Raw genomic sequence first — 20,739 nt, 5'->3', positions numbered from 1 at the left:
AACTGACTTAACTCACAATCACTAACTTCTAATTTTAAATAATCATTTGCAAACACCGTCGATATACAAAATTAAAATTGAATTATTTTCATAAGTACTCTTGATTTTTGGATCCCTATCCCACTATAGATATTGATGTTATATTCTTTCAATATTTAATTAGTCATTTATTGCTCTTATAATATGTAATATACGTATATGTCTATAATAAAAAAAAATTAATATTTTTTTTTCCAATAATATAATAAATGCAAAAGTTTTTTCCTATTTTAACCTTATTAATTCAACTCTAACTACTAACTCTCTTTATCAAACTATTAAATAATCGAGATTATTTTAATCTTTCAATATATACATTTTGTAAAATCAAGACACATTCGTTGACAATTTTAATATTTGTGCAAAGATGAAAAATGATAATTAATTTATAATTTTTTTAAAAAGGCCAAATGTGACTTTATGGGAATTATAATTATTTCCACTTTCTCCATTGGCAGAATTAACCATATATATATATATATATATATATATATATATATATATATATATATATATATATATATATATATATATATATATATATATATATATATATATATATATATATAAGACAGAAAAAATCGATTGAGAATCATGATTTCCACTCAATTTAATTTAATTAATACTTGATTATGCTCTTAATCACTTCACTTGAGATTGATTAGACAGCAGTAGGGTCTTCCCCTTTCTTGTGATAAAAAGCACTTTTTCTACAACTTTTTATTATTATTATAATTTCTTTAAGATTATTAATAACCCAAAAAAGCTGTAATAACTAATCAAAAACATATATAGCTTCTGCTTTAATTCTATTGAAGCTAAATTTCACAATTGTAGAAATATTTCCAAGTATGGCAAATTAAAACAGCACAATCTTCATCAAAGTATTTTTTAACTATACTACAATTAGTGACAAGATAATTATTAATTAATTAGTCTAACTAATGATCTAATCCTCCACCGTTATCAATTAATTTCAATTAATTAATAAACCAATTATTTTAACAAATGCTACATTTAGAACTGATAATGGCCAACTAGTTCTAGCCACGTCATTTATTATAAATTATTATTATATTCAATGTGTAGTACATTTAACACTTACTATTTCATATGAACGTACTATCAAGTGAAAATTGATATATACTCGATTCGAGATCGTTCATTAAGAATGGTAAAAATACTCGAGTTATTCGATTCGTGTTTGGCTCGATTACAGATCTTTCGAACTCGTCACGATTGCTTATCAAATTAAACTTAACATAACTTTGAAAGTTATATAAAAATTCAAACAGCGAATTACGGTCGCCCACTGAAGTAAACTCAAATTACGAAAAAACCTCTCATGGTTGGGTAATTACAACCAGCCCCTTACTATGTATTGTCTTACACATTCACTCTTACGATGTCAAATTTACCTGGCGAAGGAGGCGGGTTTTTGTTATACAACCCTAGTACTTATCAGCTAGCTTATTAATTTAATTGTATAAATCTAAAACATTTTTAAATTTATATTATTAAATTCCTAAGTGAAGAAACCAAAAATAAAATATGAACCGAAAAAAAAAAAAAAAGTAAAGCATATATAGTACTCCCCACTCAAAGTACAATTCCTCCACCCCCAATTCTCTTTTTGTGTTCATATTTGCTTTGGGATGATGATTTAATTAATTTAACTAATTTTTTTTTAATTAAAGAAAGTGTAGGGTGAAAGTCGAATTATTAAATAATAATTAGTGGATTACACACAGTCTCGATTATTAGAAAATGGAGAATTGTTTAATATTAAAATGAATAAAGGACAATCTTTGCAGAAAAGTAGGTTTTTAGCTCCACCTGAGATTTACATTTTCGTATGTGGAATGGAATTGTTTTTCACTTTTAATTTAAAAACAGTTATATATATATATATATATATATATATATTGATGGGCCTAAAATTAAAATTTTGGAATAATTTATGTATTCGGCCCATTAGTTAATATGAATTGTTAAATAAAAATTGGAGTAAGGTTGAACCTTTTGGTTTTTGTATGTTCCACTTCCATGTTAGTCTATTGGGCTTGGGCTACCAAAGAATGAAATGGTACATTAATTAGTAGGGAAAATTACGGCCACCCATGAGTTATGCTCAAATTACGAAAATCTTCTTCATCTTTGAGTAATTACAGCTACCCTCTCAACTATGTATTATCTTACGAAAATACCCCTCCAGAGGTAAATTTAGGGATGTCAAATCGGTAAAACCGAACCGAAATTTCGGTACGCCAACATTTCATACCGTTTACCAAACTGAATATACGATTTGGTTCGGTAAATAACCGAATTACATGAATTTTATGTAAAAATATTTAAAAAGAGGGGGTTGCTGTTATTACCCAAATAATAGGTTTTTTTTCTAATTTGGCCATACCTCAGGGGGGGGTGGCCATAATTTACCCTAATTGAGAGCGACGACCAACCGGAGAAGCGGGAGCGGAACCACGGCCGGGGAACGGCCACAACCAGGTCCCGGCGCAACATGATATTCGATCTATGGCTGAGTATTTGGAGTACAAAATAAGGTCGTCCGAAAACTTATCATCACAAATAAGATCGTCTAAAAATTACCGTAATCGAGAGTCCTATGTGCCGGATTGAATACCGAGGGCCTAGATAACTTTAGAAAGTTAAAAAATTTAAATCCCGCCGCGACTAGTAAAAACCCGCAGCAAATAGAAGGCCCATCCCTATCAACATTATATGTTTGCAAAATATTAATCGATCATTTCACAAATCCGAACAGCAAAAGTATCATGTTATAACATTTCTGTTAATTGCCAATTAAGTATATAATTATTTTGTTAACTTAAAAACAAAAAAATGATAGAAATGGAAACACCAGATAGGCATGCATGATTAGTGTACTAAAAATAAAATGCAATAACTACACCCAACCTTCCCTCTGAAAAACCCTAATCATAATCATAATAATAAATATTGGTGGTTGTTTGTTTAGAGGTTCTTCAGTAAGTAGAGCCCCATCATCATCAATATATGTCTTATTTCCCTCCCCTCATTAAATTCTGCCCCCCGCCCCCACCTCCGCCCCCACCGACCCCGTACGTACTTAAACTCGTATACATACATATATGATATATTGTATAAGTTTGAATTATTATTAAAAAAAAAAATTAATTATTCTTTGTGACGCAAATGCAGTTGGAGTGAGTAATTAGCCCTAAATTTAGGTGGTGTGTTGCTTTTCTCATAAACTCAAGTATTAAAGATTTTTGTGTCTGTGTGTGTAATTGCATGTATAAATAAGCCTGCAACTTATCTCACTTCCTTCCATGTAAGGAGAGAGAGAGAGAGAGAGAGAGAGAGAGAGAGAACCTTTATTATTCTGATTACCAACTTTCCATATCTTTGTGCTGCAGTTGAGCTATGGAATTCAAGTTTCAGCACCTTTTTGCATTTCTTTCTGTGAGTATTAATTACACACACACCCCCCACTCCACCCCACCCCATCCCTGCCACCCCCTTAACTTATTTTTCTTTTATTAATTTTAATTTGGCAAATTAATTAAAGAACTGTGTGTGTGTGTGTGCAGGTGGTGGTATTAGTTTGGAGCAGGGTGCATGGGGCACTGCCTTCAGAGGAATACTGGAATTCTGTACTGCCAAACTCTCCTATGCCTAGAGCTGTTCAAGATCTATTGACCCCATCATCATCTGGTATATATCTATATCTATATCTATATGTATGTGTGTGTGTGTGTGTGTGTGTGTGTTTGTACGTGCTTCTATGTATTCGCTTCCTCTAATTCTTCTTTTGTAATACCTTTTTTTCTTTTAATAACCCCACCAGAATTGCTGGAAGGCAAAAGCACAGCCGTCGGAGTAACTAAGGGTGGAGTCAATGTCAACACCAAGCCAGGTAAGCCTGGCGGCACAGCTGTGAACGTGGGCCATGGCAGAGTTGGGGTTCACGCCGGCAAGCCCGGCCGCCGCACTAACGTAGGCGTCGGCAAAGGCGGTGTAACCGTTGGAACCGGTACTCGAAAGGGCAAACCCGTTTACGTAGGGGTCCACCCGGGTCCGAACCCGTTTCAATACCTGTACGCAGCCACAGAAACTCAGCTTCACGATAACCCCAACGTGGCGCTTTTTTTCTTGGAAAAAGACTTGCACACTGGGAAAAAAATGAACCTGAAGTTCTCCAAAGCAACACACGAGGCTACGTTTTTACCTCGACAAGTTGCCGATTCGATACCCTTTTCGTCGAATAAGTTTCCCGAGATTTTGGATAAGTTTTCGGTGAAGTCTGGTTCGGACGAAGCTGAAATAATGAAGAAAACCATTAAAGAGTGTGAGGAAAGTGGGCTGAAAGGTGAGGAGAAGTTTTGTGCAACTTCTCTGGAATCCATGGTTGATTTCACCACCTCCAAGCTGGGGAAAAATGTAAAGGCAATATCAACAAATGCAGAAAATAATAATGGAGACGAGGCGAGAGAGTACATCATAAAGGGGGTGAAGAAATTACCGAGCGAGAAAGGTGCCGTGGTCTGTCACAGGCAGGAGTACGCGTACGCGGTTTTCTACTGCCACAAGACGGACGCCACGTCAGCATACAAGGTGGCGATGGTGGCGGCCGACGGGTCGAGGGCTGAGGCAGTGGCGGTGTGCCACCGCGATACGGCGGCGTGGAACCCTAAGCACTTGGCTTTTCAGGTGCTTAAAGTGAAGCCTGGCACTGTACCTATCTGCCATTTTCTTCCAAAGGATCACATCGTTTGGGTTGCTCCCAAGTTCTAGAAAGTACTATACCAGCTTTACGTGTGTGTAAGCGTGATATATAGTCGTGGATTGCAGTGTGTTGTAACATACTATCTAGTTGCATACTATTTATATGTATGATGTAAGGATATTATGCATGAGTGAATACATAATAAAATGGATCAGAAGTTGAGTATTTCAATACACGAAATCAAACAAAAAAATAGGGTTTCTATTGCTATACAGCTTCTTTATTCGAATTTGAGTTCAAACATAAACAATTCCTCACCGTGCTCGACTGTTCCTTTCACTTGTGCTTGAACAGGATGACTGGAATTTAGCTAAAAGCTGAATCGAAGAGGCAACTTACTACATAAGCTTTATAGTTGTTTTAACTTCAGGCTCGTATTTTGGCAAACTAGTTTGGGAGAATACCACTGCAAGAAACCAATCCAAACAAGCCAAGTTAGCGAACAATGTAGAAGTAGTAAAGAATATCACAAAGTTGAGAATTAAGATAACAAATTACCAGTGTCATTCATAACATTGTAAGTAATCGGATTTTATAAGGTAGGTTAATCCAACTTCCAGTTCCAGTGGAGAGAGCCAGTTCAACTGGATCAAGTATTCGATCGAATATACAATTGAAGTCCACTCTTTAAGCTCCAAGCCGAAGTCCGTATCTTTGTGTTTCTACAACATCTACACATCTGTACAACATTCTACAACAATGCCAAAATAGTCAACTTTTCTATTGTTGTAAGCACATATTTGTTACTCCTCTGAACATGACTGAGATAAAGCAGTCGACAGCACAAGCAACAATCTTGAGGCAAAAACACTTCCAAATTTGTATTCCCAGAATATCTGCTTAATCACATCATCACAAATGAAGAAGGATTTCAGTGCATTATCACAAATATATCATTAGTATATTTAGCAATATAAGGTTTAACAACAGTTCTAACAACGTAAAATGCTATTGAAGTATAGTTCATGGATACCTAAGAATTAGGCTCAAAAGGTTCCAAAGATCCCCACGTTTTCCCAACCTTCAATTTGACAGGTAAAGGAACTGCAGGATAAATAAATGGAGAGAATTTAGCAAAAAAGGAAAAGAAACCTCAAACAATGAAGATATTCTAGAAGAATCATATGGAAAAGCAGAGCTTGCTTGGACTCCACCAATTAATTATCTATATATGCACTATTAACTTTTTCAATGCCATACCAAGAAGTGACACAGCACGTTCCATGCATGTTTGTAGCAACAACCCAGCTTCTCTGACAACCGAAGGATCAGCTTCCAGTACCAATTCATCATGTACCTAATGAGAAAAGGTTGAGACCATTTTCATACTGATAAAACACTTCACAAGTACGAACGACTATATTTATACTGGTAAAAAGGAAATCTCAACACCATCGCCAAGAATCAAAAATAAAAATAGAGCATCCAAAGGATATTGATATTTGACTATGTGCACTAAGGTATCTGATTTACTTTTCTGGATCAAATATTTATAGGATCTCATTTCAAAAGCAGTTTTTAGAGCCAAGTGCAGTGTCGCATGGCTTCAAAGAAGTAGCTACGAAAAAATCCATCGAGTATTTTTCAACCGATTACCTGTAGAAGGATTCGACAGCGACCTTTAAGCATTTGAAATTTTTCAGCATCCACGAAACTAGGAAAAGATGCATCAACATCCTCACCAATCATATCCGATAAGCATATCATCGCGATTTTTATTATGTCGGCAGCAGATCCCTAGAAACACAACGTTCAGTAAAATTGGAAACACGGCAAACATCCATTAACAGAATATTAAGAGTGTATCATATCTTCTCTTCCCACCCCACAAAAGAGATCCCCAAAATATTGTCTGAAATTAAAATTGGAGTTACTACATAATAATGACTAAAACAAGACCATGTGACAGAAGGAGAATTCACCTGACATATAGAATTCACAGCTTGTCTCTGAGCTTTGGATTTTTCTTTACTGTTTCCAAATTTAATTTTTGCCAAGAAACGCTTCCGGCCCTTGAGAGTTTCCACAAAGCTGCATAACAAGGGGCAGTGTCATTCGTTAACAAGGGGCTTTAGATCCCAACATTTTATTTAGCAGTATTTGGTAGAAGATTAACATAAAATGTCTAGCATTTGGACTATACTCACCCTTTCTTATGGCAAGATGTCACAACTTCTTGAAGCCAGGAAGCAACAGCTGGAAAAGATTTCTTAAAGTTTCGAATTCTTGCTGCAGCTTCATCCGGGTGGCAATCTAACTGTTCTGCCAGTGTGTTAGGTCCCATCCCGTATAAAATTCCATAAACCAGTTTCTTTGTTTGATCTCTCTCTTGTGAGCTGACACTGGACTCATGCTTCTCATTCCATTTCGCAGCAATCATGGTAAAGACATCAGCCTGGGGATTAGTCAGGAGCTTAATCAATGAATAATCTTTTGAAAAATGGCCCATAAGTCTTAGTTCTATCTGGGAATAGTCCGCAGTTAGGAGCAACCAATCATCCTGCAACAACAGAAAATGGATTAGAAGATGTATCGCAGGTCCCGACTCTAGAAAGGAAAGAACTCTTTGAGGTTAAAAATATATAAAAATGAGTGAAACAATGTAAAGCATCATCACCTGAGTAGGTACAACAAAATCACGGGCATTAATTTTATATTGACCGGAACCTGATTCACCCTCATCTTCATTCATTTTGAACTCGACCATGTGCTCAACACACTGTACAACTCGCATAGGTAAGATAGGATAACTTGTGTAAAAACAAATCACTATAGAAAGGGAAGATTTCACAACAAACAAGTGAAATAAACATGAAAAGGAACCTGGAGGTTCGGCTCCTCCATTGAAAGGCGGCCAGTTGCAGTTGATGTCTGGAGCCAATGGCCATGCAGAGTATATTTCTGTGTCCTCATAGAAAGCCTTGCTAGTGAACAAATTGATCCCAAAGTAGAATTCAAGAGTTTAGCCAATGTCCGGTGCTCCTTAATTACTGGGACAATAGGATGTTCATTCCTGAAATAAAACGCAGTTCCATTAGTCCAACAAACTGTGGAGCAAGCAACATCAGTTACTGAACATCATGAAGATCAGTGAACTGAACGTTGAAACCAAATAACAATATACAAGATAGTATAGAAAATGCAATTTTGGGAAGAATACACCAAAACTTTTGGGAACACTTTTAGTACCTGAGCAAATCTAGACAATGCTTGTCAGTGCTAGGGTGTTGTTTCCCTCTACTCCCTTCTGGCATGGGCAGCTTCAAGTGTTCATAGAGAATATTTGCTATGTCTGCCGGCATTGATAGTGAAAATTTCCTGCCAGCTAATCGGTAAGCTTCCTTCTCTAGACACTTGAGTTTTCTTCCCAGGATATGCCGTGCTCTAAGGCATCCTTCCATGTCTACACCTATTCCCCAGATCTCCATATCAGCAAGGACGTTGACCTAGGACAAAACTGCTGTTTTAGCATCACATTGAGAGACATTTAACAAGCAACAAATGGAAGGACGAGAACCTCAACTTTAGAGTCACAAGAAAACTAAACATGAGGAAACTCAATAACCAAAAAATAATAATACTAGATTCCAGGCTAGAACTTTAATCAACAACTATTTCATCAAAATAATAAGCATCCAAAGCCAACTTTATTTCTACTTCCTTACAACTTCCAAATGGAAAACAAAATTTCACAAAACCATCTTTTGACCATTTCTATTGAGTGAACTGGATGAAATTTTAACTTGATAATGCAAAGTTTCTGTGTCTAGCAAATTATCAACTTGAGGGAGTTTTCCAGTCTTCAAAAGCTATATGAAAATAAGTTCTTTACGCTGAATTAACTTGAGGATGGTAAGCTTTCAATTAAAGGATGAAAGATTCCTCACCAGTCGAACTTCAATAGTCATAAGTGGTTCAACAAGTTCTTCAGATTCTAGTAATTTCCACAAAGCAGAAAATAAAACTCGAGTTTGTGCAACTCTGCGGCAGCACCCATTATGCGCAGCACTTCGCATCTGATCCTTCCATCTACCATTCCGATTAGCAGAAGCAGCAGCATCGCTGGATAACCTTCTTTTAACTTCCTGTGAAGACTGTAACTTGAGAGAGAATTTTTCAAAGCTGAAACATTTTAGTCTTTTCACTTATAAAGTGGATTCTAGTGGAAGACAGTTGGCATCAGAAATTTAAAGTAGATTGATAAGGAAAACGAACAGAAGTTAAATTATTGCCTTTGTTTGGTTATTTTATGAAACAAATTTAATCCCGAACTTGAAGAAATTGATTTACATGTTTTGACGCCATTTTTTAGATAGATTATGTTCAAATCCAAACTCATTCCGAAAATAACACATCTTCAAGTATTAAAAAACCCTCTTTCTTTCCATTGTCTTCCCCCCCAACCCACCACCTAAAAACTCATCCAAATGCACTTTCCTATATCTTTTCCTAGGTATTCATTAGAAACAATTTCAAATAGAAGCTATTGAGCCATAGAATTACCTTTTCCAGATTAGGATAAGAACTTTTTTCCTCGTCAGGGGAAAGGATCCATGCCACAACACACATATCAATTGCAGCCCTCACATGGACTGGAGAAAACATAAAATAAGAATTGTCGATAAGATCTAAACCCAAACTTTTGATTCCACCATGCAGGCTGCTAAACTTGTGAAAGGCAACAGCAGGAATCTTAAACACTTGCATCTGAACTTTCAAGTTCCAAGTAAATTTTTTGACATCCTTTCTCCCCATTATAATCCCAATCCTATTCCATCGCTTCTTGGCCATCTCCACCTGCAACTTTGGTTGTAAAACATCCTTGCTGCTCATAGCATGCTCATTTCCTTGGCTGCTATAGCGGAATAAGTCCTTTGGAATATTTAAGTAATACACAGGAGAATTTTCCCAGCAAATGGCTAGACCGTGTATTTCAAATGGAGCTATTGAGTTCAATTCAGATTTTTTAGTAAAATGGATGTCAAAAAAGAACTCTTTAGTTGCATCCCACTGATCCAAAAAAGAATCGAGTCCACCAGGAATACTATTTGCATTTACAGGACCCTTTTCTTCTATGTTTTGTCTGCTTCCAGGAATATTTTCATTTTTCTGTTGTTGTTGCCCAACATGATCAAGATGCTCATTGGACTGGGTTTTTATGTCGACGATATCGGTTAATGGACGAGAGGTGGGCCCATTTGTACTACTGATGAGATTATTGGTAATGCTTAGCTTGTAATCTAGGGTATTAGACTCTTCCTTGACTAAAACAGGCTTTTCAACAAGAAATTCACCTTCTAAATTTCCTGCTAATTTTTCCTCAACCGATGCAAAGCCAGCTACAGGGGTGTCTATAGATTTGTTACCCGCAGTTTCCGAGATAACTGCAGCAATCTCATGCTTGTGCCCAACCGATGGTGCATTTATGATATGATCGGAATGCTGAGGAAAAGCATAGCTATTCGTAGAATCCTCCCCTGAAGACGATGTTAGCTCTTTTTTAGGGACTTTTCCAGTAGCAATGGATAATAGTGGGCGGGAGAATTGAGGAACATCAAGTCCAAGAGATTTGAAGGCGGAGAATGCAGCAATTCTTGCTTCTTCAGCTTTTTCAAGAACAATTTTGCGAGCGCCATTTTTAATCTTCTTGGCAACTCCCACATGCACTTTCCTTGGTGCCGAGTCTTCCATGTTCGTGAAGGAAAATAAATCCAAATTAGAGATAACTTATTAAAAAAATACTGAAAACCCACGTAAGTGATATTTCAACAAGATTCATGAACTCCACAGTGGCAAAAACAAAATAATAACCATAATAATATCTTACCATGCGCATTCCATGAAGAAGATTCAAAAAGTGCCTTGAGAATTTCGGGAATTGATGCTTCAGCAATAGCTTGGGGTGTTCGCAAACCAGCTTTATAAAGTGCTCTAGCTCGAGAACCCTAAATGTAAGAATAGCAGTGAGATATATAATCTAAATTTGTTGGAAAATCACAAAGACATACCAATTAGCACCTTAATGTAAGGAATTGCCGTAAGCTCCACAATCTCAGCCCTAACTCCAAATGAAACACGATTTTGGAATTTGGCGACTAAACTTTCGAGGTCATGCCATCCAAGCCTCTCACAGAACACTGAAACCATAGATGCAAACCTTCCAGCATTTTCTTGTAAGGCCTGAACCATGCCTCTAGCAACTTTAAACCCTTCACAAACTTCTCGCACGGGAACTTCCTGTTTTCCAGCATCACAAACTTCTTTTGTCAATAGTGACCAAGCACAATAACAGAGGCAAACATGTCAATGAGAAAGATAGATGCTCCTAAGAAGGGAACAAATATTAAGGGGAACCAAACTAAAGCCAGATAATCTGAAGCAAAATTTAAGGAAGACTCTGAAAATGGAGAGTTACTTCCATAGCACCCAGCTGGAAAATGAGGAAGTGAGAAAAAGTTTATGTAAAATGCAAAAGTATGAACCCAATGGCAGATAATGACACACATTAACCATATCATGCACCTAACAATTTCATGGAAATTGCAGAAGCAAAAATAGAAGAGAGTAGTAGATTCAGTCCAGATACCGGAGGGTGGACAAATTTACCTGCACCAGCCTCGACAAAATAAGAGCGACATAGAAACGTTTACACACTCTAAGCATTTGCTCATCTGAGAGCATGCCGCCGTGGGTGGACGTCCCAAATTTGTGATCATTTCCCTGAAAGCCCTTGACATTATTCCTTGATCTGGGCAAAGCTCGAGGAGGCGCGCCATGAGCCATGCGCATTAGAAAAGGTTCTTGTACTCCAATACGAGTGCCAACAGACTGCAACCATAACAAAGGTTACAACAGTGTACTCATGTACAATTCGCTTCAATCAACGTATCTCCAGACAGATATCCATAAAAGCAAAACTATAAACAGTTCAATGCTATAGTTTTCCACATCTAAATCCTGGCTATACAGTAGACCTTCGAACAATAAAACATGTACTTGCTATTAGACTAATGTTCAGGCCAAGCAATCCCCAGATACACTGTCCAGTTTACAGACAAATGCCTCGAAGTTCCAAAGGGAAAGTTCTTCAAAAATCAAGATGTTAAAATCTTTGCTGACAAATATTGCATGGTAGAGATGCAAGACAAATAGCCCTCACATTTCTGTCTCCGCTGACACGGTTAACTAAGGAGCCATCGCATTCTTCTTTTAAATTAAATTAGTCAAAAGTTAGATGAGACTGAAATTAATCTCCCGACCGATGGCTGACTTCCAGTTGAAGTAAATATGAACGGTTAAAGCACCTAAATAGAATAATCCAGTTGAAATTAATCTCCTGACAGATACAAATATATTAAAGGTAAGAGAATGATCTAAGTGTATTAAGAAATACATATATCATGTAATACCAATAGCATACATATCAAATGAATTTTCAACAAAGCAACAACAATTGATGCATATATAACAAATGTCTAAAATTTTGCATTAGATTTGTCAGCATTCAACAAGTAGAACTAAAATTTCTGCGATGAGACATCATAATCAGAATAACGAATTCTACCTGGTCTAGCGAAGATAACTGCATGTATCTCTCATAATAGAGCTCCCAATCGGGTTCGACATCAACATTAATGGGAGTTACCAAGTATACCAAATGCAAATCCGATGCAAGAACAAAACCTTCTCTTGCCCTTACGAGATCATCCAGCACAATCTACAGAATGAACAAAAGTTTGCTGATTGCTTGAATCTTCTATTGTTTAAACTAAGCTTAACCTTCATAAATGTTCAGATTAAAAAAAAAATCATGCAGGTCACTTGGTCAAAGTAAGTTGTCAACAACTATATCAGAATGCACAAAGTATATACAAGGAGGAATAGTCTGAGATACTTACAAGTGATTCCTCTGGACAAAGAGAACTGCCAAAAGACGCCCGGCCAAGGGGGGTAGTGCTGTATAACTTAGTCTCTTCACTCCACTCTAGGAATTTATTATGGCACAACCATCGAAGGGAATCTTGTGCAGATTTCACAACATCTTCAAAGGGTTTTGTAGAATTGAGAAGGGTACACCTTACATATCGATTAATATCACTCGCAGTTTGAACAATTCCTCCAGCAACAACCTCAAGAATTGCGTGGGTCATACCATTCCTATCTTCTGACAAACAAGAATGCAGTGGAGGACAACTGTCATTAAGGAGTGACAGTATCTTCTTGGCTTCATCTGGCTTGCAAATTAGCACCTTTGGATCATTTAAAACTTGTTACTGACGAATTTAATGTGCTTAAGGAAGAAAGTTTGATTTCATGGCAGTTTTAGGCAAAAGTAATAAGTAACAGGGAAATAGGGACAGACTTTTAAAGTAGTGATAGAATTAATGAGGCAGGATTAACTGCAAGTGTACAAAAGAAAGTAAAATACCAATACTATCCAAATAGTAGGACAACAAAAGAGAATAGAAGTACAGATAAGGAAAATTAAGCTTACACTCTCTCCCTTTGTGTCTATGCCAGTGCGACCTGCCCGCCCAGCCATCTGCTTGTACCTTGTCCCATCAATAAAATCACGACCAATGCGTGGTTGTCGGAATATAACTCTCCGGGCAGGCAGATTAACCCCAGCTGCCAGAGTTGATGTAGCAGTCAGGACACGTACAAGTCCTTTCCTGTAACATGTTTCAACAGTTTCCCTTTCTTCGACCTTTTCTAGAATGGAAGGACTATATGAGTATTAAGAAACAAGCATAACCTTCAGACAGATACATACTGCAAAAGAAGACATAAACCAATAAGATGTCGCTGACTTTACCGTGAGCCCAGCATGATGATAGGCAACTCCAAATGGAAGAGTTTCTTCTAGCACAGGATCTAATCCAGCAGGAGACCTTTGTAATGCATCAATTGCAAAAGCAACATCGAAGGACTCGCCTTGCTCACTGCGGGGGCTTACAGAAAATCTTTTCAGATGCTTCGCGATGTGCTTAGCAGTTGATTCACACCCTTTCCGACTGGAACAAAATATTAGCACCGAGTGACCTTCTTGGACAACCTAATATGATTAAAAATCTCAAGACTATTTTAACCAAAAGCAAGAAAAAGTTCTATGAGACAAAGAGAAGATCAAACCTCGTTGCAGAGTTCAACTATATGATCTGGATCTTTACCACCAAGGTCGGATGCCCTCGGCATTGTTCTAACAATTTCCATTTCTTTGTTGTAAATTGTGCTACCAATTTTAATGTATTCTTCCAATGGAACAGGCCGAAAGTTTGTCTCGTAAAGAGCTGCCTACAAAAAATAATTAAATGGTGGGTCAGGTTATTCACATAGACACACTGAGGAACTCATTTGATGTGTGATCGAGAACAAACAAACTTAACCACAGCAAATGAATTAATGATCAAGATTAACGAAATTATCGTTTCCATAGAATATCCGAGGAAAAATGTGAAACATAATAAGCACGTTCTTTTCAAAATATAATATCATCAAGACATCAACCAGGCCTATGTTCTAACTAGATAGATCTAACAGTTTCAATAATCATAATGAACTTACCTGTAGCCACTCAGCAACTGCAGCCACATTTGGTAGTGTTGCGCTCATACCAACAATTTGGAGGCCACGTGCAGGATCAGATTTCCCACTACTCGTCCCTGAACTTTCTCCACTAGAAGAATCTACATTCCCTTCACCAGCTGCATAACGAAGTTTCGTCAACATGAGTTCCAAAAGATAACCTCTATTCTGATCACCAACCTGTCATTATCCATAATACCAACCCAGATGCAGGAATGAGAATATAACCGAAAAAGTGACACAGAAGCAATGAATACCACTCAAAGAAAGCCTAAGATAAAGTAGATACCATATGCAGTTCATCAATTACAATGGTACCAAGCTCCGATAAACGTCCCTCTTCTAGTAACTTGTTAATCAAAGAATTTGCTTTCTCGATAGTGCAGACAGCCACAGATGTATCCTTGGGAAGAGTTCCACCACCTTGATTTCCATAAAAACTACGGACATGCTTATCAACCGGCTCTAATAGAACTTCAAGGTGTTCTGCCTGCATGTTCCAAAGGTTGAAGCATAAGACACGAGACAAAAGGTTCAAATGACCCTGTCTAAGTAAAGAAACCGCATGTACCTTTTCTGCGCAGATAGATACATATGGAAGCACAAGAAGTGCGATTTTTCCAGTTGCCAAAATTCTCCGCAGCATTAGTATTTCAGCAACAAAACTTTTACCAGCACTATGACAACCAAAGGAAAAAAAATTAACTGGCGATTACAGCATTGTGTATTTAGTCCAAAACGTATCCCTTCATGCTTTACAAGACATGCATCAAACTTAGCATGCAAGACACAAATATACTTTGCAGTGCCTCAGATAATCTATGTCAAAGTTTTTACCAAGCTCCAGTAAAATGTATAAGTATAGTCCATTTCGATATAAGTGTACACAAGGAAGCATAATCGTCGGCAACAGTTGGAACTTAATCAGGAGCGACACAATAATGCTTAATCAACACCAAAATTGAATGACAACTAAGATTACCTTGTAGATGCACAGTAAACAAGATTTCGCTTATGCAAGACACCTTCCACCTGAAGGCAGTCGACCTGAAAAGAATGGCAGTATTTTCTATTTAGAAAAGAAAATAACAAAAAGAAACCCTATCTATCAGAACTTATCACATTAGCCTCGAAACAAAGATATATAAACACATGTTGCATATCTAAAGATGAAAGAAATACCTGCCATGAATACAGTTTTGATATTCCCTTTTTTTTGTACATGTTGCATATTTCAGGAGGAAGCCAGTTACTGAGATCCGAACAATCCGTTATTGAAGAACTAGCTGGAGTAAAGTTGCTTCTGGATTCATGAATAGCAGCAACCTTATTACAATCTCTATCCGGTGTATTAGATATATCATTGTGGCTATTTTGATTCAAATGCTCAGCGTTGCTTTTGGAATTAACACATTTAATGATTGTTCCTTGGGCATCACAAAGCACTTTATTCATCTGAGCTTCGGGGAAAATAGGTATGTCATTATAGCTTCGTAAACTGGAAGGCTTAATCGAGGCAAACCTATTCTCTTTGCTAGTTAAAATAGAAGGTTTGGTGTTCTTAGCATCAACTATTGTTTGCTTATCAAAACTATTTCCCTCAATACTGAAGTCAAAATGTTTCACGGGTAAAGGAGACACTGACTGTTTCAGATCTTGCCCGATCATCCCAAGTGAGCCTACAGCAGAATTATTTCCAACATCACAAAATGCATCTGCAACTCCATCCACAGCATTGTCCAACAAACCCATAGGGTCGCCATTTTTCGCATTGTTCGAATTATGCGTCCCATAATCAACTCTTGGAGCTCTATTTTCAGCAACACATGAAGAAAGACCATCATTTGGACGAAACAACCCATCAGCAACTATAATTGCTTCATTCCAAAATGCTTCTCCAGGAGAAAACGAGGAGCTTCCTCGTGTTGAATGAGGAGTTTCTCGAACTCCAAGTCTAGTAGTTGAAGTACCAGGCGTTTCACATTCCACTGTACTAAGAGCAGATGTGTAACTACACTTTCTCAGACCTGCTTGTGATGCAAATGTATTGTTGCACATAAGAACCTGTCAACATGTATGATAAAATTATCAGGAACTTATCGGACTGATGGCATCTATGATATTTACAGGATAAGAACCTTTTGTGAACAATTTGAATCAACATCAGTAGATTTATTGACAGTTTTAGACTGGATGGCCTTGGGAGAGGAAATCAGTTCAATTTGAATGTCGGACTGATTCCGGTCATCCCCACAATGCCTTATGTTGGATGATTTCTCATCTAGCTGAAGTGCAGATGTGCTACTGTGTGGTTTGTCTGCAATCTCCTTTGTCTTCGATTGTGAACCTACGCTGCACGGTAACTCACTGCACGTAGAAATTTTAACTTCTCAGACAGTAACACAGGAAGAAGAGTGTGCTCAACTACACGATAAAAATGACTCTCAAATAGTAAATAGACTCGAATGTTTGTAAAATAAGTGACGCAGTGATCAATAAAAAGGAGAGTGGAACAGTACCCGCAATACAATGACAAGAAGCCAGCGGCAAACTCCTTAAGTTCAGAGTTTTGTGCAGCAGCCGCAGTTTCAGAAAAATCCTTCGCAATACCTTTTGAACCGACACAACCAATATCAGACAAGGGTTCGATTTTTAATCTCTGAGAAACTCTGGAAGTTTCGGGACTTTGTGGCTGCCCTTGGGAAGTGGTGTCCAAAGTCAAATATCTCTTAGTGGGAGCATGCCTACCCTTTTCATCATAAGTGAAATTCAAGGACTTTGCAGGTGAATTCCCATCTGTTGAAGTCTCCAAGTAGTTCTCCAAAGAACCTTTAGCGCTGGGTGAGCCTTCAAATTGGTTTTTGGCTTCTTTTTCTCGTCTCCCGGATTTTGAAGCCGGTGAAAGAATCTTTCTCTTCTTTTTAGAAGAAAAGAACTGCACATACAATTTCAATGTTATAGTCACCCTTTAGCAAGAATTTTATCTAGCTTCACCGGTATACTAAACCCTACCAGCACACAACTCCCCTTAAGCAATAACCCAATAAAAAAAAACGGAGGCCAACAAATCAAAAAACCAATTATCAGTTGTGAGAAGGGTAAATCTCGAATCTCTACAATCACAAAGCATCTTGCTAATTTCATTTCTGGACAGTATACATACAAAAGTATACCTAATTTTAGCAGCATATTTCAATTGCATACGCTCCAGCAGACACTATTAACATGATTGGTTGTACTCGTTCCAATTAAACACAGCAAAAACGCAAATAGACAGGGAAATGTGCGTAAACACAAGCAGGTATAAAAAATTCTATAAAAAAAAAAGGGTTTTGAAAGCGACGAAAACCTGATCGATGCGGGCACGAGGAGTATCGGAAGCCATGGCTGAACTCCTCCGTCCCTTTAGAGCGGATTTCTGAAATCACTGTGACTCACTGTTGAACGATAAATTCAAATTCTGGAATGCAAATGTTGTTGTAGACTGTATATATAGCGAATGTGGAGCGAGAAATTCAAATTTTGCCCTTTATTTACAGGGGCTTTAATATATAGGTCCCTTGTGAGAAACTTTATTAGAACTAAATGACAAGTCAAACTAAACATTTGCTTCACATCCTTTATAAATTTCATTCCAAAAATACCCCTCATACACAAAAAATAAAATTTGCACAAAGTAATATTTAAACTGTTTTTATTATTTTCATTCTGCATTTAATATTTTAAATTTTACATCTAGCATTTTTGTTATTATTTTTTTTCGTCGAACATTTTTTTTTCTGCATTTTTGTATTTTTTCATAATTATAATAATCTATTTTTCCTTTTTTTTTTCTACATAATATTGAATATTATGAATTTTTAAAAAATTTCAGCCATAGTCATATGCAGAAAATTGTAGGAAAGTTGAAGTAGACCGTAGTCACGTATAGACACCCGTAGAAAACTGTAGTAATCCGTAGTCACAATATTCTTAAAACCCTAACTCCTCCTTTGAATCTTAGCCGCTAGACACCATAGACACCCATAGACACCTGTAGACATGAAATCGAACTCCGTAGTCACAATATTCTTAAAACCTTAACTCCTCATCTGAATCCTAGCCGCTAGACACCATAGACACCCATAGACAACTGTAGACATGAAATCGAACGCCAACGTGAAGCCGCTAAAGCCAACGTGAAGCCGCTAAAGATATCACAAACCCCACCCACATTGCCGTCGCCATCCCCCACCCCCTTTATCGTTGCGTCACCGACACCATCCCCAACCACAAGGGCTGCAAACCAGCGAACGCTATCCTCATGCCCAACACCGCGTAACCATGTTCAATTATTAATTTTCAAGTTAGTAGCTAATTATTGCAATATTGTGTTCCAGATAACTTAAAATTCAAATTGAAATGAATGATTAGAAAATAATAAATTATGAATATAACTCTCAGTTCATCACAAATTTAAAAACAAACAACTAAAAAAAAAAAGAAGCTCAACACTGCATAATTGAGACACTAGTCAAAATGGAAGTGTTCTATAATCATCATCTTTTTCCAACTTCATATGTTTATATCTACATATATATGTATATATACTATGGCAGTTCAGAATCGGAGGCGTGTCCGGAACTTCTCCGTGTTCGTGGACTCATCGTCATCATCGTAGCTGGCTCTCCGAATTCATCCTCATCGCTCTTCCCGTCGGAGTATGCGACTCAATCTCCCCTTCGGCGTATCTACCGTCAAACATTTTTATCATTTTATTTTATTAATCTATCTCTATTTTCTCCCTCTCTATTCTCTCACACACAGACACACACGAGAAAAATAATTACCTGGTTCTTTGGGGGTTTTGACTTCCATCGATTTCTTCGACATAGAGATTTTACTGATCATAATTTCCGGGCAGCGACGATTTCCTCCCCGACGGCGAAGTGAACAGATCATCCACCGGAACGACGCTCTCGTCGCAAGTCGAAGCCCCATCGCTTCCCGATTCAGAGTTCTCCCTCTGGCTCACGTTAGCCCTCTCCCTCTCAGTAACCCTATACGCAGACATCTTAAATGGAATCTGCCAAATCGACATCAAATTCGAGTTCCCAATCAACGGAAACCCCCTCACAATCCCCAATTCAATCTCCCCAAAATCAATCGGCGGCATCGGCGCATCGATCTGGCTGTGCTCACGGTTCATCGCCAAAAACCTCTTCGCGTAGTGAAGATTCCGGCAAATCGAAGAAAAACCCATCGCCCCTGCTCCTTCTCCCACGACGCTCTTCGCCGCCCCTGCTCCTTCTCCCTCCGTCGCCAGCGGCGGCGGCCTTCATGGTGCTACTGGAGAAAAAGAAAGAGAGAGGAGAGAAAAAGGGAGATGGGAGCAAACGTGAGTTTGAGAGAGAATGGCGAGAGAGAACGTGACGCAACAGTTATACGTTTAGGGTATAAGGGTAAGATAGGAATAAAAAAAAATTAGGGATGTCGTTCATATATTATTTACATCTAAGGATTTAATTAAAAGATTGGATTTGAACTTGTCATTTAGTTCAAATTAGGTTTCGTTTGAGGGACTTATGGCATATTACCCCTTATTTATAAAGGTGCACGAAATTTATTTCTCAATTGGTTATGAGATTTTTTACCATAATAAAATAAGGGGTTTTATTATTCAAAAAAAAAATTATTCATAATAATAATAATAATAAGGGGTTTTAGCTCGTAAATCATTTTTTGTCACTTCTGTTTACCAAACGTGGTGCAAGTCCAGCATTACCGAAAACTTTTCCAAGGAAAATGGAGCTTCTACTATGTTTCTATCATTTTCAAATACGAACTCGGTTGTTTCTGGAAGATATTGTTTCAACATATATTGCACATTTGTAGAATTATGAGCTAATGTGTCCTTTTTTTTTACACATACTATAATAAGATCGGAAAAATTTACAAAATTATACAGTGCTATGTGAATACGGTCATTATTACCGCCAAAATATACAAACATTTAAAATCCTAGAAACTAAATATTTAACGGGTGAGAACAAACATATCTCTAACAAGCTAAATTATCGAATCACAACAACAGCCCATTGTACAATTCCTTAAAAACCGTGCAAATTTGTCGAATCACAATACTCCACTACACAACTCCGACAATGAACGTACAAATTTTAATGTAATGTTAGGTATCAAATCACAACAGCCCACTGTACAATTCCTCAAAAATCATGCAACTCTGTTGAATCACAATACTCCACTATACAACTCCGACAATGAACGAACAAAATTTTACTGTAATGTTTAAGGTTTAAATTTTGGAGTAAAACTAATTTTCAACA

General features: G+C 37.4%; 2 protein-coding genes across 2 annotated transcripts; one reads left to right on the top strand and one right to left on the bottom strand.

Annotated features, from left to right (window-relative positions):
- The first annotated feature begins 3,177 nt into the window (after positions 1-3,177).
- On the top strand, positions 3,178-5,116 carry RD22 (BURP domain-containing protein). Its single transcript, XM_088815216.1, has 3 exons — positions 3,178-3,504; positions 3,633-3,756; positions 3,890-5,116. The coding sequence occupies exons 1-3, from the start codon at positions 3,466-3,468 to the stop codon at positions 4,834-4,836; spliced, it is 1,110 nt and encodes a 369-aa protein (XP_088671342.1). The 5' UTR covers positions 3,178-3,465; the 3' UTR covers positions 4,837-5,116.
- LOC105977106 (MUS308 and mammalian DNA polymerase-like protein) lies at positions 4,949-20,049 on the bottom strand. The gene is made up of 29 exons (XM_088815208.1): positions 19,990-20,049; positions 17,763-17,940; positions 16,933-17,348; positions 16,552-16,780; positions 15,596-16,477; positions 15,396-15,460; positions 14,985-15,090; positions 14,703-14,903; positions 14,393-14,593; positions 13,961-14,122; positions 13,644-13,883; positions 13,323-13,535; positions 12,727-13,077; positions 12,393-12,545; positions 11,435-11,656; positions 10,847-11,065; positions 10,656-10,773; positions 9,332-10,512; positions 8,716-8,913; positions 8,018-8,274; positions 7,652-7,841; positions 7,446-7,547; positions 6,976-7,328; positions 6,751-6,859; positions 6,425-6,565; positions 6,029-6,125; positions 5,802-5,872; positions 5,327-5,664; positions 4,949-5,234 (listed from the first exon to the last, which is right to left on the bottom strand). Exons 2-27 carry the CDS (start codon positions 17,796-17,798, stop codon positions 5,802-5,804), a joined length of 6,513 nt encoding a protein of 2,170 aa, XP_088671334.1. The 5' UTR covers positions 17,799-17,940; positions 19,990-20,049; the 3' UTR covers positions 4,949-5,234; positions 5,327-5,664.
- Positions 20,050-20,739: the final 690 nt, after the last annotated feature.

This window comes from Erythranthe guttata, chromosome 1, assembly GCF_056151865.1.
Source record: "Erythranthe guttata isolate IM_541 chromosome 1, IM_541, whole genome shotgun sequence".
Taxonomy (NCBI): domain Eukaryota; kingdom Viridiplantae; phylum Streptophyta; class Magnoliopsida; order Lamiales; family Phrymaceae; genus Erythranthe; species Erythranthe guttata.
This window is presented reverse-complemented; position numbering and strand designations above follow the sequence as displayed.